General features: G+C 39.2%; 1 protein-coding gene and 2 pseudogenes across 1 annotated transcript; all 3 read right to left on the bottom strand.

Annotated features, from left to right (window-relative positions):
- Positions 1 to 4,923, bottom strand: part of LOC120295356 — a 34,681-nt pseudogene extending 29,758 nt beyond the window's left edge.
- Positions 4,924 to 6,921: 1,998 nt separating this feature from the next.
- On the bottom strand, positions 6,922 to 15,341 carry LOC104452437 (probable leucine-rich repeat receptor-like protein kinase At5g49770). The gene is given in 20 exon segments (XM_039316934.1): positions 6,922 to 7,597; positions 7,947 to 8,182; positions 8,299 to 8,518; positions 9,142 to 9,278; positions 9,841 to 9,896; positions 9,898 to 9,994; positions 10,111 to 10,595; positions 10,711 to 10,848; positions 11,001 to 11,072; positions 11,260 to 11,334; positions 11,513 to 11,581; positions 11,675 to 11,746; positions 11,840 to 11,911; positions 12,174 to 12,248; positions 12,339 to 12,500; positions 13,533 to 13,604; positions 13,700 to 13,774; positions 14,157 to 14,228; positions 14,325 to 14,419; positions 15,261 to 15,341. Coding segments are annotated over 20 exon segments (2,838 nt in total). The 3' UTR covers positions 6,922 to 7,120.
- A 2,473-nt stretch (positions 15,342 to 17,814) lies between these two features.
- On the bottom strand, positions 17,815 to 25,263 carry LOC120295310 (annotated as a pseudogene).
- Positions 25,264 to 26,338: the final 1,075 nt, after the last annotated feature.

Genomic DNA, 26,338 nt, shown 5'->3' with positions numbered 1-26,338 from the left:
TGCTCTTTTCTTTTGACGAAAAGCATAAACCCCTACAAGAGCCAATAGCATGAGGAGAACAAAACCACCAGCTGCTGCACCAACGATGACCCGATGTTTGTCGATTTTTTGATGTTTTTGGTACTTGTACTTCTGTGAGAAAGAGGGAGAAAGATGGTCGTTAGTATGATGAAGAAATAAAGACAATCTAGATAGACAAGGCAACGGAATGCGTGTCGCTGTAAAATAATTGAGATATTACCCGCAAAATTTGTGTACTGATCCGCGATGAAATAGAAAGGCCCAAATAATTTTGGAGGCTTGTAAGTCTGATTACTGAGCACAAAGCCAATACCGTATATGCTCATCCGATTGAAACTAACCCCCTCAGATGGGAAGACCGCGATATTCAATTGAAGGTAATCAAATGAATCCTTGCGTGGATCACTCAGTGAGATAGAATCTACTGGAAGTTGATTGGACTGAAAAGAGATCTTCATAGAGCTTGCGAGGCTTTCTTTAAATAAGTCGAGTTTCCTAAAACTGAGAAAGAAGGAGATCTGAAGACTAAAGTTCCTGTGTAAGGAGAGCTACATTTACAGTTGGGGCTGGAGGCCTGATTTGAATTGCAAAGGGGTGGGATGCAATTATTAGGTGGTGTCGAGTAGGAGGAGGTGTTGGATTGTGGAATGGTACAGTAACTTTGCCCAGCTGCTCCTGTTTCTTCGCAAACCAGGTTATCGACAAGTCTGCAGACATACAATATATGGGCACAACATTAGCAAAAAACTGTGAAAAACAAAAAGCATTCTCAATTCATCTTGTGACAAAGTGAGTGAAAGGGCCAAAGAGTTTTATATGACTTACATCACCTTGACACTGTAAACTCCAGTACTCTGCTTGAAGTTATCGATAAAATTGGTCTGGAGATCAATGAGTTGCAATTGATTGCCATGGCTGGTGCCTATATCCAAGGTTCCATTCAGCTGGTTGTTTCTTAAGACCCTGACGTCACAGGAAATTCACATGTTCAGCCATTATTTCTAATGCCCAAGTTGGAACTTACCAGGAAGTTAATTGAATGAAGCAGGTCTGAGTTTTGAATAAGTATATGTCCATTACGTTGAGGTAAATATTGAGATTGAGATGATACTTACACTTTTTGCAAACTGAAAATGCTGAAAAGGATGACCGGTAACTCTCCTCGAACTTGTGTGCGTTCCAATATTCTGAAATTGATAAAAGGTATGACCCTATTATTTACGTAGAGATCTTCTATTTTTTTCTTTAGCAAAGGGACTAGTCCGAAACCCACAACCAGAAAACAATGAAATGTCACGTTCCATTTCAAGGTGGGGGAGTTGAATTGGTGGAGGCAACGGACAGAGATTGGGAAACGTACAATGTTGTCAAAGACTGTAATGTTGGAATCCATGTAGGGAAATCTGTCGCGTCAAAACTATTATTGCTTAAGTCCCTGCAAATCCACCATTGTCAGTCAAAGTCCATGTTTTACGTAGTCATGGTGGGACAATAAGCAATGGCGAATTCAAAATTAAGAAAAGGAGTCAAAGATAATCTTTTACATTTCACCATGTTCTCTGCTCCGTCAGAGAACTCATAAATGATCCGCAATTACACCATGTGCAATTAGCTAATTGTAAGACAATTATTACTTACAAGTAGTTGAGATTGTTCATGTCAGCAAGGTTGGGCAATGGACCAGTTAGCCTATTGTTGGAAAGAAGACTAAAGAGTAGACCAGTAAATTTAAAAGATTGATTATAATGATATGCACGGAAAATAGTGAAGTGACACAACGAGAATTATGTTTTGCTTACAGTTCTTGAACGGATGTAAGATTGCTGAGATTTGCAGGCACTGCACCATATAAAGAGTTCCTATCAAAGCGTCTGTAACCATTGAAATAGGTTAAACATTGACTGGAAGTGCAATGAGCACAATTAATCCTCACAACGATTGTGTAGAACCATAAATACTTACACAACTTCCAAACTTTGCACCAGTCCAAGTGTGGAAGGGATGCTACCTGTGAGGTGATTGCTGTCAAAAAGCCTGCGTAGTTGAAAAGTTTATAAGGATTCCTATCTTAAAATAAAGGATAAGCAGGCCATTGCATTCTCAGCTTTTCACTGCCTCTCTTAAAGAGAGATGCTTCAAGTATCAAGCGAGGATAACAAAGATGTGAAGGTTAGAGAGAGAGAGAGAGAGAGAGAGAAAGAGAGAGGATCGAACTTTCTTTATATAAGGCTTGAGAAGCCTTTAGAAACAATGAATAGACCAGCTGCAGTGCCCTAGTGGGTTATCAGAACTTACACATGAATGAGATTCATCCCAGAACTGAATAATTGGGAAGGAATCGTGCCAGAGAGTTGGTTCTGTCCAAAATGACTGTCATGAAGCATAATATTAGTCAGATAGCACAACAAAAATGAAAGTTCACAGATACAGCGAGATAAACTGGAAGACATGCTCATACAAGTGCTTCGTGTGAAGTAGCATATCAAGGCCAAAATTGCTTCCATTTGATACCGGAATAGATCCAGTTAGCTGATTGTCAGCTAGATCCAGCCAGTAGAGCCTAGAAAGGTTACCAATGGTAGGGGAATCAGCCCACTGAATTCATTTGAATTTAGAGATCTGCAATATATTGAAGGACGAATTCAGACGCTAAGGTCAGGAGAATAATATGTGACTGTTAGATTAATAAGTAAAGCATGAGCTGACAACAATATTTTATAGTACATTCAAGAAAGAACTCCAACAGGAGGTTAAAACAATTCATTGTTGAATTGAGTCAAGCAAAACATGTTCTAGCTTGTCCAAAACTGGTCATGTACGTGTCATGTCCCAATCAAGTATATGGGGGAGAGAACTTACAGAAACACCAGGTTATGTAGAGATCCAATGGAATCTGGTATTTGACCAGAAAATCCACAACCCACCAGGATTCTTGCATTTTGAGATGAAAAGGCAGGTTGGTCATTTTCGACTTTGAAAGTCAGGGGACACAGAATATACTAGAAATGCTGATTTATAAAGCTTACAAGTTCGTGAGCTTCATCAAGTTTCCTATTTGTACAGGAAGAGATCCAGTCAGACCCTTGTTGTAAGATAGGTCCCTACACGAAAGGCTTATTATACTCAGTAACAACTTACAGAGGACCATTTCAGGCAGCTAAAACAGATAAAAAAAGACCAAATTCTAGACATGAATCCCCTACCTGCACATCATCGACAGCTTCACATGCATTATAGGATGCATGGGAGAGAGGAAAGTACAAGAATCTAGATGGGAGGACTACATACATGACAACAGCAAAATAAAAACTTAAGCCCGTCTTCTCAATAATTGCCTTCAGTTATGGTCAATACATCCAATTTCACAGAAATTTGTGTCCTATATGTTCTCTCGGTAGAAAAAGACATGGGAAACAAATGTGGTAATTAAGTCCTTGCATTGAAGATAATCTGGGAAGTGAAAGAGATAGTGAATTTACAGAATCTGTAATTTAGACAATTGTCCAATGTCTCCCGAAAGCGAACCTGTCAAACCCATGCTCGACAACATTCTGAAATTAAGAGAGTCCAATTAACTGCACATATGGATATAATTATGAAATGCAGATTATCAAATATGAAGTCCAAAAGGATGCTAAAAAAAAAATTACATGGAAGTAATGCGAGAATTGGTGCAGTGAATCCCATCCCAGCCATTGCCACAAGGATCAGTCCCCACCCAGTTGGGTGGTGTATTTTGCCAATCACTTTTAAGCCCCATAATTGCACTGACTGCGTTTGAATACGACCAGTTGAACAATGAGAAAATAATAAATGCATATGTCTTGTGTGTGTATTGAATAGCAGTAATCCAACAGTTCTGTGTGGATCTAAGGATCACAATCCAGAACTTTGGTTGCTTGAATAGCCAACCAACAGCAGGATCTTTGTACCAGAGGGGCTAAGACCCTGTAAAATATTCGTAACTGATTCCCTTATCAAACGAAACTAGCATGGTCGTTGTACCAAAACCAAATTTGTGAGAATGACCTGTAAGTAAGATAATGACTTCCAAGGCCAGAACATGCTTAAACAAAAATCATACCAGCAATAGATGTATAACAAATTTCATTATTTTGACCAACTCTAAAGACAACAATCAGTTAGATTTACTTGGTCGATGCATTGCAAAATTTATCTCCAGCTACTTATTTTCTGAAATTTTTTAAGGCAAAATAGCAGAAGATAAAGCCACCATTAATCAAAGAGGCAGGCAAAAGGGGGAGAAAACAGACTTAGATCTGCCCAAAATTGATTTTAGCATTGTTGATAGGAATATAGGGAACAACGATATCTCAAAAAAGTTCAGTGCAATAGGGCTCTTATGATTGGTTGTGGACAAACTGATTCCTGTAAATGTGGTGACATCCTCTGACTAGGAGGAACCTTAGTTCTTCTAAGCGGCAATGGCTCAGAAACATGCAAAAAGTCCAGGCGAGAGGATTTGTGGAATTCGCAAATTCAACTATATGAATAACACATTTTGGGAAATAAATGTCAAGAAATTAAGCTTACAATCATAAGGATTTGTAGCTGCATCTCCAGTGGAATCTCCAAGGAGAAAAACTAGCAGAATTGCCAGAACTCGCACATCCATGACTTAGAATCTCAAAACTTGGAGAACTCAATGCTCTTCTTTCAGCTTCGGCAGTTGCATCACATTGAATTCTTCCTCAAGGGACACTTCAACTCGGTTGACATGATGGCAAAATGAATGGCTGGCTGCGAACTCCCAGCATATATTTCTTTCCTAGCAATCTTTTCTTTTTTTTTTATCAGGGAAAAAGAAAAGTCTTGGCCGTGACAACTATGAATTGGAGTCTCGTTGATCCAATTGACGAGAAATGTAAACATCAGCCCGCCAGAACCATATTCGTCTGCATTTCTTTTCTCCAATTGCTGCATTTATTTTAATGGGGGGAGTTTACTCAGTCAATGCCATGTCACAAAGTCCGAATGATTAAGAAGAGAGAAGATGAGCACCGAAAAATGGGTCGAAGATGATGGAGAAAGGTAGAAAACGACAAGTTTACGAATGAAGTAACCTGTACGCGCAGACACTGGTGGCGTCCATGACATTAGTAGCAGAGTCAACGACCGTCTGGTCGTTTTCGAAGAATCATTCAACTGAATTGGGCCAGAAAACATTTGCTTGAGACATGCAAAGATAGGTTTGTAGTACAGTTTGGACGGGGAAGGAGGGAGACCAAGTTGCTAAGTTTTGCTCCCACCAAGTACAATCAAGTCATAATAAAATAAAACGATGTCTTCGTTTGGTGAAGTTTAAGGAGCAATAAATTTATTTAAGTGGAGACTTTAGAGCAGTCCTCATCTCCAAGCATAACAATGTTCAATGCAATGTGGTGAGCAGAGCTTCACAATAAATAATTATGAAGTCAATATGAAGTCAATGAGAACATATTGAATGAAAGAGTCAGGGTATAGATAGTTGATTTAGATGTAATTGCAGCTCGGATTCATGTTTATTGATAAGATTAAATTTGGTTACTTGCGGGCTTTTTTGAGCCCTAGACGATTCTACTATTCTGTTGAAAGAAACAAATTCTATTTCGTGCTAGTGGATTTCCTCGAGATTTGATAAGTATCAAAAGACTTGATAAAAAGAGTTTGTTACTGACAATTTTTTTGTTACCAATTCTCATTTGAATTGCATATTACTAACATTTATTTGTTCTAATTATTTATCAACTTTTCTATGAATTACCACCTTTATTTATCTCACTACCAACTCTTTTTTATAATCACAAATCTCAATTAAAGTAATTGTCAACTTTTCACGTACCAACTAATAATGCATTACCAGCTCCTGCATGAGTTAATTACTAATATTTAATTGGTCTTTTATTTTTTAAATACCAACTTGCCTACTCTTTGATCCACAAAAAGAAAAAAAAAGCTTCTCTCATCCTTCACCAATTTTTATGTGCCTTTCTACCAAACAGCTTAAATTTGCCAACTGTAAATGATTTATCAATCTTTATTTGTGTGACTTACTTTTCTTAGATAGTTAACTAGCTAACGGTTATCAATAGAGTTGCTTATTAGTATTTATTTGTTGCTATTATATTCACCAACTTTTTCTATCGAGTTATCACTTTTATTTGCTCTACTAACAAACTTTTTTACCAATTCATTTTGAAAATTATCAAGTTGAGTGATTGAATTTTCTCTAATTCCAACTAGCTTTACATTACCAACACTTATTTGAGTTATTTACCAATATTTATTTGGATTATTTTGCTATTAATTTACCATCTGCTCTTAGATCTAACAACACAAATGCATCTTGCATTGTTAACCACATTTATTTACCTATATTAGCGACACCTCACGTTTACTAACCATTATATAGAAAAACCATTTTTTTAATATAACTTACTATCTTTTCTCCGATTAAGTTACCACATTTATTTAGTACTTATTAATATTTATTTTCGTTTTAAATTACCATTTTTATTTACCTGACTCATTAATCATTTTATACAATTCTATGACTAGTTAATCTAGCGTTATTAACTCTCTGAGTTCATTACTAACATTTATTGGATTTTCTTTAAATAACCAACTTCTTTTATTTCTGACATACTCATCTAGTCATCTTATTATTTGGTTCAAAGGTTAACACAGCAGAACATTTATGCGTTTTTCTTCCTTCCTCTACTTCAGAAGCAAAAGCAGCCTTCGCTCATTGGCAAGATTCACGAGACATGGCGAGCGGTGAAGACTATGCGAAGAAGCAGGCAAGCCAGAACCGGCAGTCCAGGAAGTTACAAGGTGTTCGTGGTGGCCCTCATATCCTCCCAATCACTCAAAAACGAGTCCATACACTGTCTTCTCCGCTGGTTGTACAGGTGGAAGACGAATGATTACTTCCTTCAGAATTCTACTTACACATAGAGGCCAGCAATTTTACATGATTAAATTCTCAATATGATACAAACATCACAAGACCTGAACATCTGGAAAGAGTTGGTCATGACTACATATGCTAGTTTGATTTTCTTAATGTACACTGAAGCTGATCATGACTGTAATTTGCCTACTGGGGTTCGATCCTCGAAGGTGGGAAGCCCCCACTATACTGTGAGAAGTCTTCATTGCCGTAGGGATGTGCAGCATACCCCTTACTCGCCTCCTCATAACTGGCTGAAGTGGTCGCCGATTCGGCCTTTGGATTCAAACCCGCGAAAACCATGATGTTCTCGATTTCCTTCACCACCTCTCCCATGGTTGGCCTGTCTGCTCCTGATTCTTCCACACATCTAATTGCTAACTCCACAAACCTCTCGAGACCCTTCAAAGACGTGCCCAAACCAATGGCAGGGTCGAGAATCCCCTGCAGATTGTACAAATCTTTGTCCTTATTCATGAGCATCCTCACTTCTCTCACAATATATCTGCCCCGCTCTATTGGCCTTCTGGCTGTAAGGAGTTCCAGCATCAATACTCCGAAGCCATAGACATCGCTCTTCTCAGTCAGCTGCTGCGTCATGTAGTATTCAGGATCCAAGTAGCCCTACAGAAGAATATAGCATGATTGGTTTGTAAAACTCATCAAGAAAGCTACACGAACACTAATACCTTAAGCTCTATGACCCTTTTCTCAATGGCTTTGGTAAATTAATTGTCTCTCATATGACTGCAGAAATTATCATGATAATCATCCATACTGAAAAGAACAATCATCTTATATTGTTTTCCAAAAGAGACTCCTGACCGAAACCTGAAAAGTGCACTTCTTCTCCAGACAATCACTGGGTTCTCGCTAACATGGATTGTTTTAGGAATCAGGGAACACATGCGAAATTTCTGTACTGCCAAGAAAAGTTTGAATATCTAACGTTAGACTAAAGCTCATTACTGACCATTGTTCCTTTTACTTGAGTGGTGACATGACCCCTTTCACCATCTCCCATGGGCTTGGAGAGACCAAAATCAGCAACCTTCGCATTCAAGTGATCATCCAATAGGATGTTGGTTGATTTTATGTCCCTATGTATGATCGGAGGATTAGCAAGCTCATGAAGATAAGCCAGACCTCGGGCTGCACCAATGGCTACTTTGAGTCTTCTTGCCCAATCCAACCTGATCCCCGACTTTCCTGCTAGTTGAAACTTGTAATTGTGAACACAAATGATATGGGCGAGTAATTGTTTCTTAAAAAACCTAAAATCCACACGAATGCCTTCTCAACATAAGAAACTTGAGAGGAGATACCTGAGAGACTCTCTTTGAGGGTACCATTTGGAAGGAACTCGTACACTAGCAATTTTTCTCCTTGCTCAAGACAAAAACCGACAAGGCTGACAAGATTCTTGTGATGGACTCTCGATAGAAGCTCAATCTCATTTTTGAACTCGACTCCACCCTGCATAGATCCCTGCTGTGCTCGTTTTATGGCGACAAGATTTCCAGTGGGAAGAGTACCCTTGTAGACCTGCCACAGCAACAACAAAATTTATAATTTGGGCAGTTTTCAGGACAGCTGATGATTTTGAAGACAAATAAAAAAATTTCACAACGCTGGCACCGTACCAATACATTTTTCAGATTAAAGAGACAACCAGGAAATTAAGGCAAGAAAAAGTTTTAGATACATTTACTGTTTAGGAATTTAATTCAATCAAGGATCAACTTAAATGGAAACATCTAGATAAGACAAGCGGTTGGAAAATTTAAAGCTGTGTGAAAATATATGATTCTCTTGGAAAGAGAAGAAAACTAAGTACAAACAAATGTGTAGCAATACATGACTTTGCCCATCTCTCAGCTTAACTTTTTCTCTGTATGAGCAAACTCACATCCGGTTTTGTCAAGTCTAAGAAGCCCTTATCTGTTCATGTGAAATTCTAGCGGGAGATGTCAAACTCAGTAATTGTCATACGTTATTGAGTGTGCCTATGCTTCCAACAAGGTGGTGAATAAATGGAACTTATACAGAAGATTTTTCTTGTTAACATGAAGACTGTGAAAGGCTTTGGGGACATTATAAAGAGTATAGGAGCAAGGGTATGCTAATTGAGGTTCCTCTTAACAGAACTGAGAGCCAAGAGAGTAAACCTTTCCATAGCCGCCAGATCCAATTTCGTTGGCTTCTGAGAAGTTGTTGGTGTATTTCTTTAGCTCTTCAAGAGAAAACCATCTTGCTCCTTGGAGTTGGGGGATGCCGCCGCCACTCTCATTTGGGTCCCAGTTTACTGCATTTCCACAAGTAGCAACTACTGACTGAGACTTACTTCCGGAATCAGAGACAAGCTAAGTGGCAAGTCTGCAGTTGTTAAATTATTGATCCAATTTCTATAAACTTCAAACTTCAAAATAGAATTGAGCTAGAGAAGTCAAGAAACATCCTAGAAGAGTCCATAAAATTATCTCCACAAATGGCAGAGATTTTTTCCTAGAAGAGTTGGTTGTTCAAGAAAAAAAATTGTAAAGAATCTACTAGAAGTCAAAGATGGTGGGCCATAAGTCGGTGGAGCTCCCTTATGAATAGGAAGGGGGGAGCGCAGCAAACCAATAAGGTAAGCAAGCTCCTTCCCCTTCCCTTTGCACTAAAACGAAATAATAAAATACTTCTTTTTGTTCCCCTGTACTTCTTTGCTGCCGCTCTCTTTTTACACATTCTTATTATCACTTTGCCCTTGCCCACTTTGTTCATAGTTCTTTTGCTCTGTTGATAATTCACATACAAAATACTCCCTTGCACACACATCAAACACACGCTTCCGCAAATACCAACGGCAGTGAATCCGCCCATACCAAAGGGGTTGCTTTGCTCTGTAGCCTTTTCTGCTCTTTTCTTTGACGAAAAGCATAAACCCCGCAAGAGCCAATAGCGAGAGGAGAACAAAACCACCAGCTGCTGCACCAACGATAACTCCGATGTTTGACGATTTTGTGGATGGAGTTGGTACTGTACTCCAGTGAGACAGAGGGAGAGAGATTGTTGTTGGTATGATGAAGATATAAAGATAATCTAGATAGAAAAGGCAGCAGAATGTGTCTCTGTTAAATAGTTGGAGATATTACCATCAAAGTTCATGTACTGATCGCCGATGAAATAGAAAGGCCCAAATAATGCTGAAGGCTGGTAAGTCTGATTACTGAGCACAAAGCCAACACTGTTTATGCCAGTCCGATTGAAATGAACCCCCTCGGATGGGAAGACCGCCAGATTCAGTCTAAGGTAATTATATGAATCCTTACGTGGATCACTCAGCGAGATGGAATCTACTGGAAGTTGATAGGACTGAAAAGAATTTATCATAGAGCTTGCAAGGTTCTCGAAATAAGTCGAGTTTCCTAAACCTGAGAAAGAAGGAGCTCTGAAGGCTAAAGTTCCTGTGTAAGGATAGCTGCATTTACAGTTGGGGCTGGATGTCTGATTTGAATTGCAAAGGGGTGGGATGCAACTATTAGGCGGTGTTGAGTATAAGGTGGTGTTGGTTTGTGGAATGGTACAGTAACTTTGCCCAATTGCTCCTGTTTCTTGACAAATCGGGTTATCAACAAGTCTGCAGAAACACAATTATACAGGCACAACATTAGCAATAAAACTGTGTAAAAAGCATTCTCGATTCATCTTGTGACACGGTGAGTGAAAGGGCCTGAGAGCTTTATATGACTTACATCACTGCGACACTGTAAACTCCAGTACTCTGCTTGAAGCTATCAATAAGATTGATCTGCAAATCAATGAGTTGCAATTGATTGCTATGGCTGGTGCCTATATCCAAGGTTCCATTCAAATTGTTGTTTTTTAAGACCCTGACATCACAAGAAAACTCACACGTTCAGCCATCATCCCTAATGTCCAAGTTCAAATGCACCAGGAAGTCAATTGAATGAAGCAGGTCGAGTTTTGAAGAAGTATACATCCATTACATTGATGTCAGTATTGAGATCGAGATGACACTTACACACTTTGCAAACTGAAAATGCTGAAGAGGATTACGGGTATGGCTCCTCGAACTTGCGTGTGTTCCAGCATTCTAAAATTGATAGAAGGTGTAAAACCTATTATTTACTCAGAAATCTCCTATTTTATCTTTGGAAAAGGGGAAAGAGATGGCTAGTCCGAAACCCACCACCAGAAAACAATGAAATGTCATGTTCCATTCCGAAAGGGGAGGGGTTGAAGTGAGTTGATGGAGACAAAAGACAGATTAGGAAACGTACAATGTTGTCAAAGACTGTAATGTTGGAATCCATGTAGGGAAATCTGTCGCATCAAAACTATTATTGCTCAAGTCCCTGCAAATCCACCATAGTCACAGTGGGACAATAAGCAATGGGCAAATTCAAAATTAAGAAAAAGAGTTTAAGATTATCTTTTACATTTCACGTTGTGCTCTGTTTCCCTCAGAGAAAACATAATGATCAGCAATTACACCATGTGCGACTAGCTAATTGTAAGACAATTATTACTTACAGGTAGTTGAGGGCGTTCATGCCAGTAAGGTTGGGAAACGGACCAGTTAGCCTGTTGTTGGAAAGAAGACTACAAAGTAGACCAGTAAATTTAGAAGATGATTATGGTGATATCCACTAGAAAACAGTAAAATGACATGACCATAAATTATGTTTTGCTTACAGTTCTTGAACAGATGTAAGATTGTTGAGATTTCCAGGGACTGCACTACTTAAAAAGTTCGTATCAAAGCGTCTGTGACCATTGAAATAGGTTAAACATTGACTCGAAGTGCAATCAGAAGGGAAGTAATTCTCATTAGGATTGTGTAGAACCATAAATACTCACACAACTTCCAAACTCTGCACCAGTCCAAGAGTGGAAGGGATGCTACCTGCGAGCTGATTGTTGTCAAAAAGCCTGCACAGTTAAAGAAGTTTATGAGGATTCCTATCTTAAAAAGGCATTAGCAGGCCATTGCCTTCTGCTTTTCACTGCCTCTCTCCTAGAGAGATGCTTTGAGTATCAAGAGAGGATAACAACAGTGCAGTGAGGGGAGACACACAGAGAGAGAGAGAGAGAGAGAGAGAGGATATGATCTTTCATTAGATAAGGCTTGAGAAGCCTCAAGGAAACAATGGATTGACCAGATACAGTGACCTAGTGGATTATCAGAACTCACACATGGATAAGACTCATCTCAGAACTGAATAATTGGGAAGGAATTGTGCCAGAGAGTTGGTTCTGCCCAAAATGACTGCATGAAGCAGAATATTAGTCAGATAACACAACAAAGATGAAAGTTCACAGATTCAGCGAGATAATAAACTGGAAGACATGCACATACAAGTGCTTTGTGTGAAGTAGCATATCAAGGCCAGGATTGCTTCCATTTGACACTGGAATAGATCCAGTTAGCTGATTGTCAGCTAGATCCAGCCAGTAGAGCCTAGAAAGGTTACCAATGGTAGGGGGAATCAGCCCACTGAATTCATTTGAATTTAGAGATCTGCAATGTAGTGGAAGGACGAATTCAGATACTTGTGAAGATCAGGAGAATAATATGTGACTGTCAGATTAACATATAAAGCATGTTGGAGTCAACACCTAATATTAAAATGAGATAATTTCTAGTTGGACTTTGCCTCTGATGTGCCGACCTATTCCAGTGCGAATGCTGGATATTAAAAGTCGGTGATTAAGAACCCAAGTGAAGAACTCTTGAGAGTCTTCTTGTTTCAGTCACACATGAAACAAAACGAGAGACAAGTTTTGGTCACAAAGTCAAAAGAAGCAAGTAAAGTTTAACTTGCTAAGGAGATTGATTGATAAGGTTTTCTTCACTGCATGAAGTTGGAAAAGGAAGACTAGCTGGTGACAATTTGGCACCTGCAACTTGCCAACTCGCCCAAGAAATAAATGGAAGTCCATTATGTATGAAGTCAGCCACTGGACTTGTCGCATTGAAGCTTCAGCCTATATATAAGGCTTAGAGGAGAAGCATTTGAGGACAAGTCACCAGATGGAAAAAGGGTGAGCTCCAAGAGAGAAAAGAGGCAACGCAGCCTGAGAGAAAGAGTAGCTCTGCACAAGCGAGTCGTTCCTCCGTGAGCGAGAGGAAAGATAGAATAGCTGAGTGTCTGCTTATATCAGCTAATTTGCTTTGAAAGTTTAGAGTGTGGTGAGAGAAGGTAAATTGGGATAGCTGTGAGAGAAGAACATTTTGAATGTTATACTTGTATCACGGTTTAGTATAACACGTATCTTCAGTTGTTTATTACAATTCTCCTGTGTTACCCCCACAACGCTTCCGCATATCCTACAAGGGTTGCATACCCTATAAATGGCATTAGAGCAGAGCTGCACACTCTACAAAATATGAGCTGAGAACAATATTTATAGTACATTCAAGAAAGGCCTCCAACAGGAGGTTTAAACAATTCATTGCTGAATCAGGTTGAGCAAAACATGTTCTAGCTTGTCCAAAAACTGGTCATGTACATATCAGGTCGCAACCAAGTATATGGAGGAAAGAACTTACAGAAACACCAGGTTCTGCAGAGATCCAATGGAATCTGGTATTTGACCAGAAAATCCACAACCCACCAGGATTCTTGCATTTTGAGATGAAAAGGCAGGTTGGTCATTTTCGACTTTGAAAGTCAGGGGACACAGGATATACTAGAAATTCTGATGTATATAGCTTACAAGTTCGTGAGCTTCATCAAGTTTCCAATTTGTGCAGGAAGAGATCCAGTTAGGCCCCTGTTGTAAGATAGGTCCCTACATGAAAGGCTTATCATACTCAGTAACAACTTACAGAAGACCATTTCAGGCAGCTAAAACAGATAAAGAAGACCAAATTGTAGACATGAATCCCACTACTTGCACATCATTGACAGCTTCACATGCATTATAGGATGCATGGGAGAGAAGAAAGTACAAGAATCTAGATGGGAGGACCACATGTCATACATGACAACAGAAAAATAAAAACTTAAGCCCTTCTTCTCAATAAGTGCCTCCATTATAGTCAATACATCCAATTTTACAGAAATTTGTGTCCTATATTATCTTTCAGTAGAAAAAGACACGGGAAACAAATGTGGTAATTAAGTCCTTGCATTGAACATAATCTGGGAAGTAAAAGAGATAGGGAATTTACAGAATCCGTAATTCAGATAATTGTACAATGTCTCCTGGAAGCGAACCTGTCAAACCCATGCTCGACAATGTTCTGAAATTAAGAGAGTCCAATTAACTGCAAATTTAGATATAATTATGAAATGCAGATTTTCAAATATGAAATCCAAAAGGATGCTCAAAAACATACATGGAAGTAATGCGAGAATTGGTGCAGCCAATCCCATCCCAACCATTGCCACAAGGATCAGTCCCCACCCAGTTGGGTGGTGTATGTGCCAATAACTCATAAGCCCCTCAATTGCGCTGACTGCATTCAAATATGACCAATTGAACAATGAGAAAATAATAAATGCATATGTCTTGTGTGTGTATTGAACAGCAATAATCCAACAGTTCTGTGTGAATTTGAGGAACATAAAAGTCTCAGGAGCATGTTGCTAGAAAAGTGATCGTTCATTTATATTCCAACAGTAGCTTCTCTAATAATGTCCAGAACTTTGTTTGCTTGAATAGCCAACCAACAGCAGGATCTTTGTACCAGAGGAACTAAGACCCTGTAAAATATTTGTAACTCATTCCCTTATCAAACAAAGGTAGCATGATCGTTATACCAAAACCAAATCCGTGAGAATGATCTGTATGTAAGATAATGGCTTCCAAGGCCAGAACATGCTTAAAGAAAAATCATACCACCAATAGATATGAACAAATTTCATTATTTTGACCAACTCTAAAGACTACAATCAGTTAGATTTACCGAAACTTTTTTAGGCAAAATGGCAGGCGATAAAGCCATCATTAATCAAAGAGGCAGGAAAATGGGGAGAAAACAGATTAGGTCTGTCCAAAATTGACTTTAGCATTGTTGATAAAAATATAGGAAACATCCATATCTCAAAAAAGTTCGGTGCAATAGGGTCCTTAAAATTGGTTGTGGACAAACTGATTCCTGTAAATGTTGTGACGTCCTCTGACTAGGAGGAACCTTTGTTCATCTAAGCGGCAGTGGCTCAGAAACATGCAAAAAGTTATGGCGAGAGCATTTGTGGAATTCGCAAATTCAACTATATGAATAAAACATTTTCGGAAATAAATGTCAAGAAAGTGGTTGAATTAAGCTTACAATCATAAGGATTTGTAGCTGCATCTCCAATGGACTCTCCAAGGAGAAAACTAGCAGAATCACCAGAACTCGCACACCCATGACTCAGAATCTCGAAACTTGGAGAACTCAACGCTCTTCTTTCAGCTTCGGCAGTTGCATCACATTGAATTCTTCATCAAGGGACACTTCAACTCGGTTGACATGATGGCAAAATGAAATGGCTGGCTGCCAACTCCCAGCATATCTCTCTTCCTAGTAGTCTTTTTTTTTTTTTTTTTTTTTTTATCAGGAAAATAATAAGTCCGTGACAACTATGAATTGTAGTCTCGTTGATCCAATTGACGAGAAACGTAAACATCAGCACGTCAGAACCATATTCGTCTGCATTTCTTTTCTCCAACTGCTGCATTTGTTTTATTGGGGGGACGTTTACTCAGTCACTACCAAGTCACAAAGTCCAAATACTCAAGAAGAGAGAAGATGAGCACCGAAGCATGGGTTGAAGATGAAGGAGAAAAGGTAGAAAACGACAAGTTGATGAATGAAGTAACTGTACACGATTACACTGGTCGCGTCCATGACAAAAGGAGCACAGTCAACGACCATCTGGTCGTTTTCGAAGAATCATTCAACTGAATTGGGCCAGAAAAAAACTGGAAGCTGAGACATGCAAAGATAGGGATGTAGTAAAGTTTGGATGGGGAAGGAGGAAGACCAAGTACAATCAAGTCATAACAAAATAGAAAAGATGTCTTCGTTTGGGGAAGTTGAAGGAGCAAAATTTATTTAAGGGGAGACTAAGGGAGACTTTAGAGCAGTCCTCATCTCCAAGCATGATAATGTTCAGCGCACAGTGGCGAGCAGAACTTCACAATGGATAATTATGAAGTCAATAAGAACATATTGAATGAAAGAGTCAGGGTATAGATAGGTGAATTAGATGTCATTGCAGCTCAGATTCGTGTTTATTGATAAGATTAATTTAGTTGTTTGCAGACTTTTTCGAACCCTAGACGATTCTAATATTCTGATGAAAAAATAAGATTCTATTTCGTGGATTTCCTCGAGATTTGGTAAGTATCAAAATACTTGGTAAAAGAGTTTGTTGCCAACAAGTTTTTGTTGTTAATTCTCGTTTCAATTGCATATTACTAACATTTATTTGTTCTCTTTATTTATCAACTTTTCTACGAATTACCATCTTTACTTATCTCACTACCAACTCTTTTTATAATCACAAATAATTAATTGGTGTTTTCTTTTCAAATACCAATTTCCCCACTCTTTGACCCCCCAAAAAAAAGAAAAAGAAAAAAAGCTTCTCTCATCCTTTGCCAATTTTTATATACCTTTCTACTAGACAACTTAAATTTGCCAACTATAAATAATTTATCAATCTTTATTTGTATGATTTACTTTTCTTAAATAGTTAACTAGCTTACAATGATCAATAGACTGCTTATTAGTATTTGTTTGTTCCTATTATATTCACCAACTCGTTCTATCGAGTTATCACTTTTGTTTGCTCTAACAAACTTTTTTACCAACTCATTTTGAAAATTATAGAGCTGAGTGATCGAATTCTTTGATTCCACCTAGCTTTGCATTACCAACACTTATTTAAAAACACACCGACCTTAGAGTGCCAAAACTTAGCACGGGATAACATTTAAGTGCTAAAAGTTAAGATCATGATATTTAAATATTAAAATCGGAGCAAAATTGATTTATTAAGTGTCAATAGTGAGAAAATCCAGTCAAAATATTGACATGACGATTGTTCGACGAGGGAAGTGTAAAATGATGTCATTTTTGCACGCTAACATTGCTAGATAAGTGCAAAACAACCCTAGTGACGGTGGGGGAAGGGTTGGCCGAGGTTGCCGAGCCCTTACTAGGGGTTGGCGACCTCAACTGACCAAATCCCTTAGATTCGGCAAGGGTGGCTGGTCCTTCCTAGTGACGACGGAGAGGCGGCGGTAGCAAGGGCTCAATCCCTACCATTCTACAACGGTTTTTTTTTTTTTTTTTTTTGCTTTTGGCTTTTAATTTAATTAAATTAATATTTATATTAAAATTCAAATCCGCACCAAAACAATGTTGTTTTGGTATTTTTTTGTTGAGTTAGCTCTTCGGCGAGCCATGGATAATTAATATTAATAAAAATTGCGACCTAAGATTTCCAAAGGGCATACACTTGACACTCGAGCGTCTAATTTTTCAAAAAAATGTGATATTTAAGTGTTACTTTCATACTTTTGACACTTATATATTTTTCCGTACCAAGTTTTGGGACTCCAATTATTATTTTGTCTTTATTTCTGATACTCTTTCTTGGCTCCTCCTGACCCAACTCTCTACTTCTCGTCTCATCAGAAGCACAGGCAGCCTTCGCTCATAGGCAAGATTCATGAGACATGGCGAGCCATGAAGACCATGCGAAGAAGCAGGCAAGCCAGAACCGGCAGTCCAGGAAGTTACAAGGTGCCTCGTGGTGGCCCTCATATCCTCCCAATCACTCAAAAGTCGAGTCCATACACTGTCTTCTCCGCGAGAAGACCAACTGGTTGTGCAGGTGGAATACGAATGATCACTTCCTTCAGAATCCCACTCACACAAGACCTGAACATCTGGAAAGAGTTGGTCATGACTACACATGCTAGTTTGATTTTCTTAATGTACACTGAAGCTGATCATGACTGTAATTTGCCTACTGGGGTTCGATCCTCGAAGGTGGGAAGCCCCCACTATACTTCGAGAAGTCCTCATTGTGGTAGGGATGTGTAGCATACCCCTTACTCGCCTCCTCATAACTGGCTGAAGTGGTCGCCGATTCGGCCTTTGGATTCAAACCTGCGAAAACCATGATGTTCTCTATTTCCTTCACCACCTCTCCCATGGTTGGCCTGTCAGCTCCTGATTCTTCCACACATCTCATTGCTAACTCCACAAACCTCTCAAAACCCTTCAAAGACGTGCCCAATCCGATGGCTGGGTCGAGAATCCCCTGCAGATTGTACAAATCTTTGTCCTTATTCATGAGCACCCTCACTTCTCTCACAATATATCTGCCCTGCTCTATTGGCGTTCGGGCTGTAAGGAGTTCCAGCATCAATACTCCGAAGCTATAGACATCGCTCTTCTCGGTCAGCTGCTGCGTCATGTAGTATTCAGGATCCAAGTAGCCCTTCACAAGAATATAGCATGATCGGTTTGTAAAACACATCATGAAAGCTACACGAACAATAATGACCAACACTAAAGCCTTTTTCCATCGACTTAGCTTAATTAATTGTCTTTTGTTATGAGACAAACTAGCATCTTCTCTCATATGAATCTGCAGAAATAATCATGATAATTATCCAAACTGAAAAGAAGAATTATCTTATATTGTTACCAAAAACTGTAAAGTGCAATTCTTCTCCAGACAATTACCAGGTTCTCAAGAATATGGATTGTCCTGGGAATCGGGGAACTAATGCAAAATTTCCGCAAAAGATTTTAGGAATCAAAACTCATTCAAAGTTTGTGTGTTGCCGAGAAAAATTTGACTATCTAACGTTAGACTAAAGCTCATTACTGACCATTGTTCCTTTGACTTGAGTGGTGACATGACCCCTTTCACCTTCTCTCAAGAGCTTGGAGAGACCAAAATCAGCAACTCTTGCATTCAAATGATCATCCAATAGGATGTTGGTTGATTTTATGTCCCTATGTATGATCGGAGGATTAGCAAGCTCATGAAGATAAGCCAGACCTCGGGCTGCACCGATGGCTACTTTGAGTCTTCTTGCCCAATCCAATCTAATCCCCGACTTTCCTGCAAGTCGAAACTTGTAATTGTGAACACAGATGATATGAGCGAGGAATTGTTCCTTAAAAAACCTAAAATCCGCATGAATGCTTTCTCAACATAAGAAACTTGAGAGGAGATACCTGAGAGACTCTCTTTGAGGGTACCATTTGGAAGGAACTCGTACACCAGCAATTGTTCACCTTGCTCAAAACAAAATCCGACAAGGCTGACAAGATTCTTATGATGGACTCTTAATAGAAGCTCAATCTCATTTTTGAACTCGATCCCACCCTGCATAGATCCTTGCTGTGCCCGTTTTATGGCAACGAGAGTTCCAGTGGGCAGAGTACCCTGTAGACCTGCCACGGCAACAACATAATTTGTAACTTGGCCAGTTTTCAGGACAGCCTGATGATTTTGAAGACAGAAAAAATTTCACAATGCTGGCACAGTATCAATACAGTTCTCAGAATTAAGAGACATAAACAAGAAATTAAGGCTAGACAAAATTTTAGGATCATTTACTGTTCAGGAATATAACGCAATCAGGATCAACTTAAATGGAAATGTTATGATAAGAAAAACGGTTGAAAAATTTAAAGCCATGTGAAAATATAAGATTCTCTTGGAAAGAGAAGAAAACTAAGTAGAGACTAATGTGTAGCAACTCCTACGACTTTGCCCATCTCCCAGCTTTACTTTTTCCCTGTATGAGCAAACTCACATCTGCTTTTGTCAAGTCTAAGAAGGCCTTATTTGTTCATGTGACATTCTAGCGGGAGATTTTTAACTCAGTAATTATCATACAGTGAGCCTACCCTTTAAACAAGTTGGCAAATAAATGGAACTTATACAGAAGGTTTTTCTTGTTAACATCAGGACCGAAACCAAAGGCTCTGGCTATATCATAAAGAGTATAGGAGCAAGAGTATGCTCATTGAGGTTTCTCTGAACAGAACTGAGAGCCAAGAGAGGAAACCTTTCCATAACCACCAGATCCAATTTCATTGGCTTCTGAGAAGTTGTTGGTGTGTTTCTTAAGCTCTTCTAGAGAGAACCATCTAGCTCCTCTGAGTTGGAGGATTTCGCTGGTGCTCTTTTTTGGGTCCCAGTTTACTGCATTTTCATAAATAACAACAAATATTGACTGACAGTTACTTCCAGAATCAGAGACAAGCTAAGTGGCAAGTATGCAGGGAATCTGTCCATACCAAAAGGGTTGCTTTGCTCTGCAGCCTTTTCTGCTCTTTTCTTTTGACGAAAAGCATAAACCCCCACAAGAGCCAATAGCAAGAGGAGAGCAAAACCACCAGCTGCTGCACCAACGATGACTCCAATGTTTGATGATTTTTTTAATGTAGTTGGTACTTGTACTTCTGTGAGAAAGAGGGAGAGAGATTGTTGTTAGTATGATGAAGAAATAAAGATGGTCTAGATAGACAAGGCAATGGAATGCATGTCTCTGTTAAATAATTGAGATATTACCCGCAAAGTTTGTGTACTGATCGGCGATGAAATAGAAAGGCCCAAATAAATGTGGAGGCTTGTAAGTCTGATTACTGAGCACAAAGCCAATACTGTATATGCTCATCCGATTGAAACTAACCCCCTCAGATGGGAAGACCGCGAGATTCAATAGAAGGTAATCATATGAATCCTTGCGTGGATCACTCAGTGAGATGGAATCTACTGGAAGTTGATAGAACTGAAAAGAGATCATCATAGAGCTTGCGAGGCTGTCGAAATAAGTCAAGTTTCCTAAACCTGAGAAAGAAGGAGCTCTGAAGACTAAAGTTCCTGTGTAAGGATAGCTGCATATACAGTTGGGGCTGGATGTCTGATTTGAATTGCAAACGGGTGGGATGCAACTATTAGGTGGTGTCGAGTATGAGGAGGTGTTGGTTTGTGGAATGGTACAGTAACTTTGCCCAGCTGCTCCTGTTTCTAGACAAATCGGGTTATCGACAAGTCTGCAGAAATACAATTATAGGGGCACAACATTAGCAATAAAACTGTGTAAAAAAGCATTCTCGATTCATATTGTGATAAAGTGAGTGAAAGGGCCAAAGAGTTTTATATGACTTACATCACCTCGATACTGTAACCTCCAGCCCTCTGCTTGAAGTTATCAATAAAATTGGTCTGGAGATCAATTAGTTGCAATTGATTGCCACGGTTGGTGCCTATATCCAAGGTTCCATTCAGCTGGTTGTGTCTTAAGACCCTGACGTCGCAGGAAAATTCACATGTTCGGCCCATCATTTCTAATGCCCAAGTTGAAACTTACGAGGAAGTCAATTGAATGAAGCAGGTCTGAGTTTTGAATAAGTATACGTCCATTACATTGAGGTAGATATTGAAATTGAGATGATACTTACACTCTCTGCAAACTGAAAATGCTGAAAAGGATGACCGGTGGCCCTCCTCGAACTTGTGTGCGTTCCAATATTCTGAAATTGATAAAAGGTATGACTATTATTTATGAAGAGATCTTCTATTTTATCTTTAGCAAAGGTGAAAGTGATGGCTAGTCTGAAACCCACAAGCAGAAAATATTGAAATGTCATGTTCCATTTCAAGGCGTTTGTGGGTGTTGGGGTTGGGGGTTGGGTTTGAAGTGAATTGGTGGAGGCAAAAGACAGATTGGGAAACATACAATGTCGTCAAAGACTGTAATGTTGGAATCCATGTAGGGAAATCTGTCGCGTCAAAAGTATTATTGCTCATGTCCCTGCAAATCCACCTTCGTCAGTCAAAGTCCATATTTTACGTAGTCACAGTGGGACAATAAGTAACGGCGAATTCAAAATTAAGAAAAGGAGTCTAAGATTATCTTTTACATTTCACCATGTTCTCTTCTCCTCACAGAACTCATAAATGATCAGCAATGACACCATGTGAGATTAGTTAATTGTAAGACAATTAGTACTTACAGGTAGTTGAGAGCATTCATGCCAGCAAGGTTGGGCAATGGACCAGTTAGCCTATTGTTGGAAATAAGACTAAAAAGTAGACCAGTAAAATTAGGAGATTGACTATAGTGATATGCACTAGAAAATAGTGAAATGACCGGACGAGAATTATGTTTTGCTTACAGTTCCTGAACAGAAGTAAGATTGTTGAGATTTGCAGGCACTGCACCGTCTAAAGAGTTCCTATCAAAGCGTCTGTAACCATTGAAATAGGTTAAATATTGATGGGAAGTGCAAAGCACAAGTAATCCTCACAAGGATTGCATAGAACCATAAATACTCACACAACTTCCAAACTTTGCACTAGTCCAAGAGTGGGAGGGATGCTACCTGTGAGCCGATTGTTATCAAAAATCCTGTGAAGTTGAAGAAGTTTATGAGAGAGATAGAGAGAGAGAGAGGATCTAACTTTCTTTAGATAAGGCTTGAGAAGGCTCTGGGAAACAATGAATAGACCAGCTGCTGTGCCTAGTGGATTATCAGAACTTACACATGAATGAGATGCATCCCAGAACTGAATAATTGGGAAGGAATCGTGCCAGAGAGTTGGTTCTGTCCAAAATGACTGTGCATGAAGCAGAATATTAGTCAGATAATACAACAAAAATGAAAGTTCACAGATACAGCAAGATAATAAACTGGTAGACATGCACATACAAGTGCTTCGTGTGAAGTAGCATATCAAGGCCAAACTTGCTTCCTTTGATACTGGAATAGATCCAGTTAGCTGATTGTCAGCTAGATCCAACCAGTAGAGCCTAGAAAGGTTACCAATGGTAGGGGGTATCTGCCCACTGAATCCATTTGAATTTAAAGATCTGCAAAATATTGGGAGGACGAATTCAGATACTTGTGAAGATCAGGGGAATAATATGTGGCTGACAGATTAATATGTAAAGGATGAGCTGACAACAATATTTTATAGTGCATTCAAGAAAGACCCCCAACAGGAGGTTTAAACAATTCATTGTTGAACTGAGGTGAGCAAAACATGTTCTAGCTTGTCCAAAAACTGGTCATGTACGTGTCAGGTCCCAATCAAGTATATGGGGGAGAGAACTTACAGAAACACCAGGTTCTGTAGAGATCCAATGGAATCTGGTATTCGACCAGAAAATCCACAACCCACCAGGATTCTTGCATTTTGAGATGAAAAAGCAGGTTGGTCATTTTCGACTATGGAAGTCAGGGGACACAGGATATACAAGAAATGCTGATGTATATCGCTTACAAGTTCGTGAGCTTCATCAAGTTTCCAATTTGTGTAGGGAGAGATCCAGTCAGACCCCTGTTGTAAGATAGGTCCCTACACGAAAGGCTTATCAGACTCAGTAACAACTTACAGAAGACCATTTCAGGCAGCTAAAACAGATGAAGAGTTCAAATTCTAGACATGAATCCCACTACTTGCAAATCATCGACAGCTACGAGCATTATAGGATGCATGGGAGAGAAGAAAGTACGAGAATGTAGATGGGAGGACTACATGTCATACATGACAACAGCAGAATAAAAACTTTAGCCCTTCTTCTCAATAATTGCCTCCAGTTATGGTCAATACGTCCAATTCTAAAAAATGCGTGTCCTATATTATCTTTAGGTAGAAAATGACATGGGAAACAAATGCGGTAATTAAGTCCTTGCATTGAACATAATCTGGGAAGTGAAAGAGATAGGAAATTTACAGAATCTGTAATTCAGATAATTGTCCAATGTCTCCTGGAAGCGAACCTGTCAAACCCATGCTCGACAATGTTCTGAAATTAAGAGAGTTCAATTAACTTCACATATGGATATAATTATGAAATGCAGATTCTCAAATATGAAGTCCAAAAGGATGCTCAAGAACTTACATGGATGTAATGCGAGGATTGGTGCAGACAATCCCATCCCAATCACCGCCACAAGGATCAGTTCCCACCCAGTTAGGTGGTGTATTTTGCCAATCACTCATAAGCCCCTTAATAGCGCCGACTGCATTCATATAAAACCAATTGAACAATGAGAAAATAATAAATGCATATGTCGTGTGTGTATTGAATAGTAATAGTCCAACAGTACTGTGCGAATCTGAGGATCCCAAAAGTCTCTGGAGCACGTTGCTTAAAAGTTTTTGTTCATCTATATTCCGACAGTAGCTTCTCTAATAATGTGCAGAACTTGGTTGCTTGAATTGCAACCAACAGCAGGATCTTTGTACCAGAGTGGCTAAGACATTGTAAAAACTTTGTAACTGATTCCCTTATCAAATGAAAGTAGCAAGATCGTTATACTAAAACCAAATCCATGAGAATGACCTGTATGTAAGATAATGATTTTCAAGGCCAGAACACGCTCAAAGAAAAATCATACCACCAATAGATGTGTAAGAAATTTCATTATTTTGACCAACTCTAAAGACTACAAACAGTTAGATTTACTCGGTCGATGCGTTGCAAAATTTGAGATCTCCAGTTACTTATTTTTTCTGAAACTTTCTCAGGCAAAATGGCAGGTGATAAAGCCACCATTGATCAAAGAGCCAGGAAAAAGGGGGAGAAAACAAACTTAGATCAGCCCAAAAATGACATTAGCATTGTCAATGGGAATATAGCAAGCATCGATATCTCAATGTACCAGGGTTCTTATAATTGGTTGTGGACAAATGGTCTACTCTGATTCCTGTAAATGTTGTGACGTCCTCTGACTAGGAGGAACCTTAGTTGATCTAAGTGGCAATGGCTCAGAAACATGCAAAAGGTCCAGGCGAGCGGGGTTGTGGAATTCTTAAATTCAACAATATGAATAATACATTTTAGGAAATAAATGTCGAGAATTTGGTTGAATTAAGCTTAAAATCATAATTCGACCAAAAAAAAAAAGCTTACAATCATAGGGATTTGTAGCTGCATCTCCAATGGAATCTCCAAGGAGAAAAACCAGCAGAATCGGCAGAACTTGCACACCCATGACTCAGAATCTTGAAACTTGGAGAACTGTTCTTTCAGCTTCGGCGGCTGCATCACATTGAATTCTTCATCAAGAGGCACTTCGACTCGGTTGACATGATGGGAAAACGAAAAGGCTGGCTGCGAACTCCCACCAAATCTTTCTTTCCTAGCAATCTATTCTTTTTTTGTCAGGGAAAAAGAAAAAGTGTTGTCCATGACAACTATGAATTGTAGTCTCATTGATCCAATTGACGAGAAATGTAAACATCAGCACATCAGAACCATATTCGTCTGCATTTCTTTTCTCCAAGTGCTGCATTTATTGTGGGGTGGGGGAGAGTTTACTCAGTCAAGACCATGTCACAAAAGTCCATATAATCACGAAGAGAGAAGATAAGCACCGAAACATGGGGTGGAGATGAAGGAGAAAAGGTAGAAAACGACGAGTTGACGAATGAAGTAACCTGTACGCGCAGACACTGGGGCGTCCATGACAACAAAAGTAGCACAATCAACGACCATCTGGTCGTTTTCGGAGAATCATTCAACTGAAGTGGGCCAGAAAGAAAAACTGGATGCATACGTCGCTTGAGAGATGCAAAGATAGGGATGTAGTAAAGTTTGGATGGGGAAGGAAGAAGACCAAGTTGCTAAGTTTTGTTCCCACCAAGTACAATCAAGTCATAACAAAATAAAATGATATCTTCGTTTGGTGAAGTTGAAGGTGCAAAAATTTATTTGAGTGGAGACTTTAGAGCAGTCCCATCCCCAAGCATAATAATGTTCAATGCAATGTGGCGAGCTGAACTTCAAAATGGATAATTATGAAGTCAATACGAGCATATTAAATGAAAGAGTCAGGGTATAGATAGGTGAAACTCGGATCCATGTTTATTGATGAGATTGATTTGGTTGCTTGTGGGCTTTTTCAAACCCTAGACGATTCTACTGTTGCATTTAAAAAAATATGGATTCTATTTCGTGCTAGTGCATTTAAGGGGATAAGTACACTCAAGAGTTATGTATGGTGCTCATTTGGTGCCAAAATTTTCCACCAAATCACTTAGGTGCCAAATCGAAGAAAAACTATCACTTTTCTACCACTGACGAGAGATTCTAGCCAAATTGGTGATGTGGCTTTTATAATAATAATAATAATAATAATAAAAGTAACATGGAAAAAATTTAAGAAGGTTGTCCACGTGGAATGGCATAAACGACTCGTTTTCCTTTCTCCCTAAGAAACAACGTTGTTTTGTCAATATACGTGGACTCTCTTACAAAAAAGACGCCGCATAGCTCATTTGGCCAAAACAACGTCGCTAAAGGGGGAGTGAAATAGGGTTTTTCGATGGCGCATATGAACTGCGATTCTTGCCTGATGCTGGCCGTAGCTCA

The sequence above is a fragment of the Eucalyptus grandis genome, chromosome 7 (genome assembly GCF_016545825.1).
Source record: "Eucalyptus grandis isolate ANBG69807.140 chromosome 7, ASM1654582v1, whole genome shotgun sequence".
Taxonomy (NCBI): Eukaryota; Viridiplantae; Streptophyta; class Magnoliopsida; order Myrtales; family Myrtaceae; genus Eucalyptus; species Eucalyptus grandis.
This window is presented reverse-complemented; position numbering and strand designations above follow the sequence as displayed.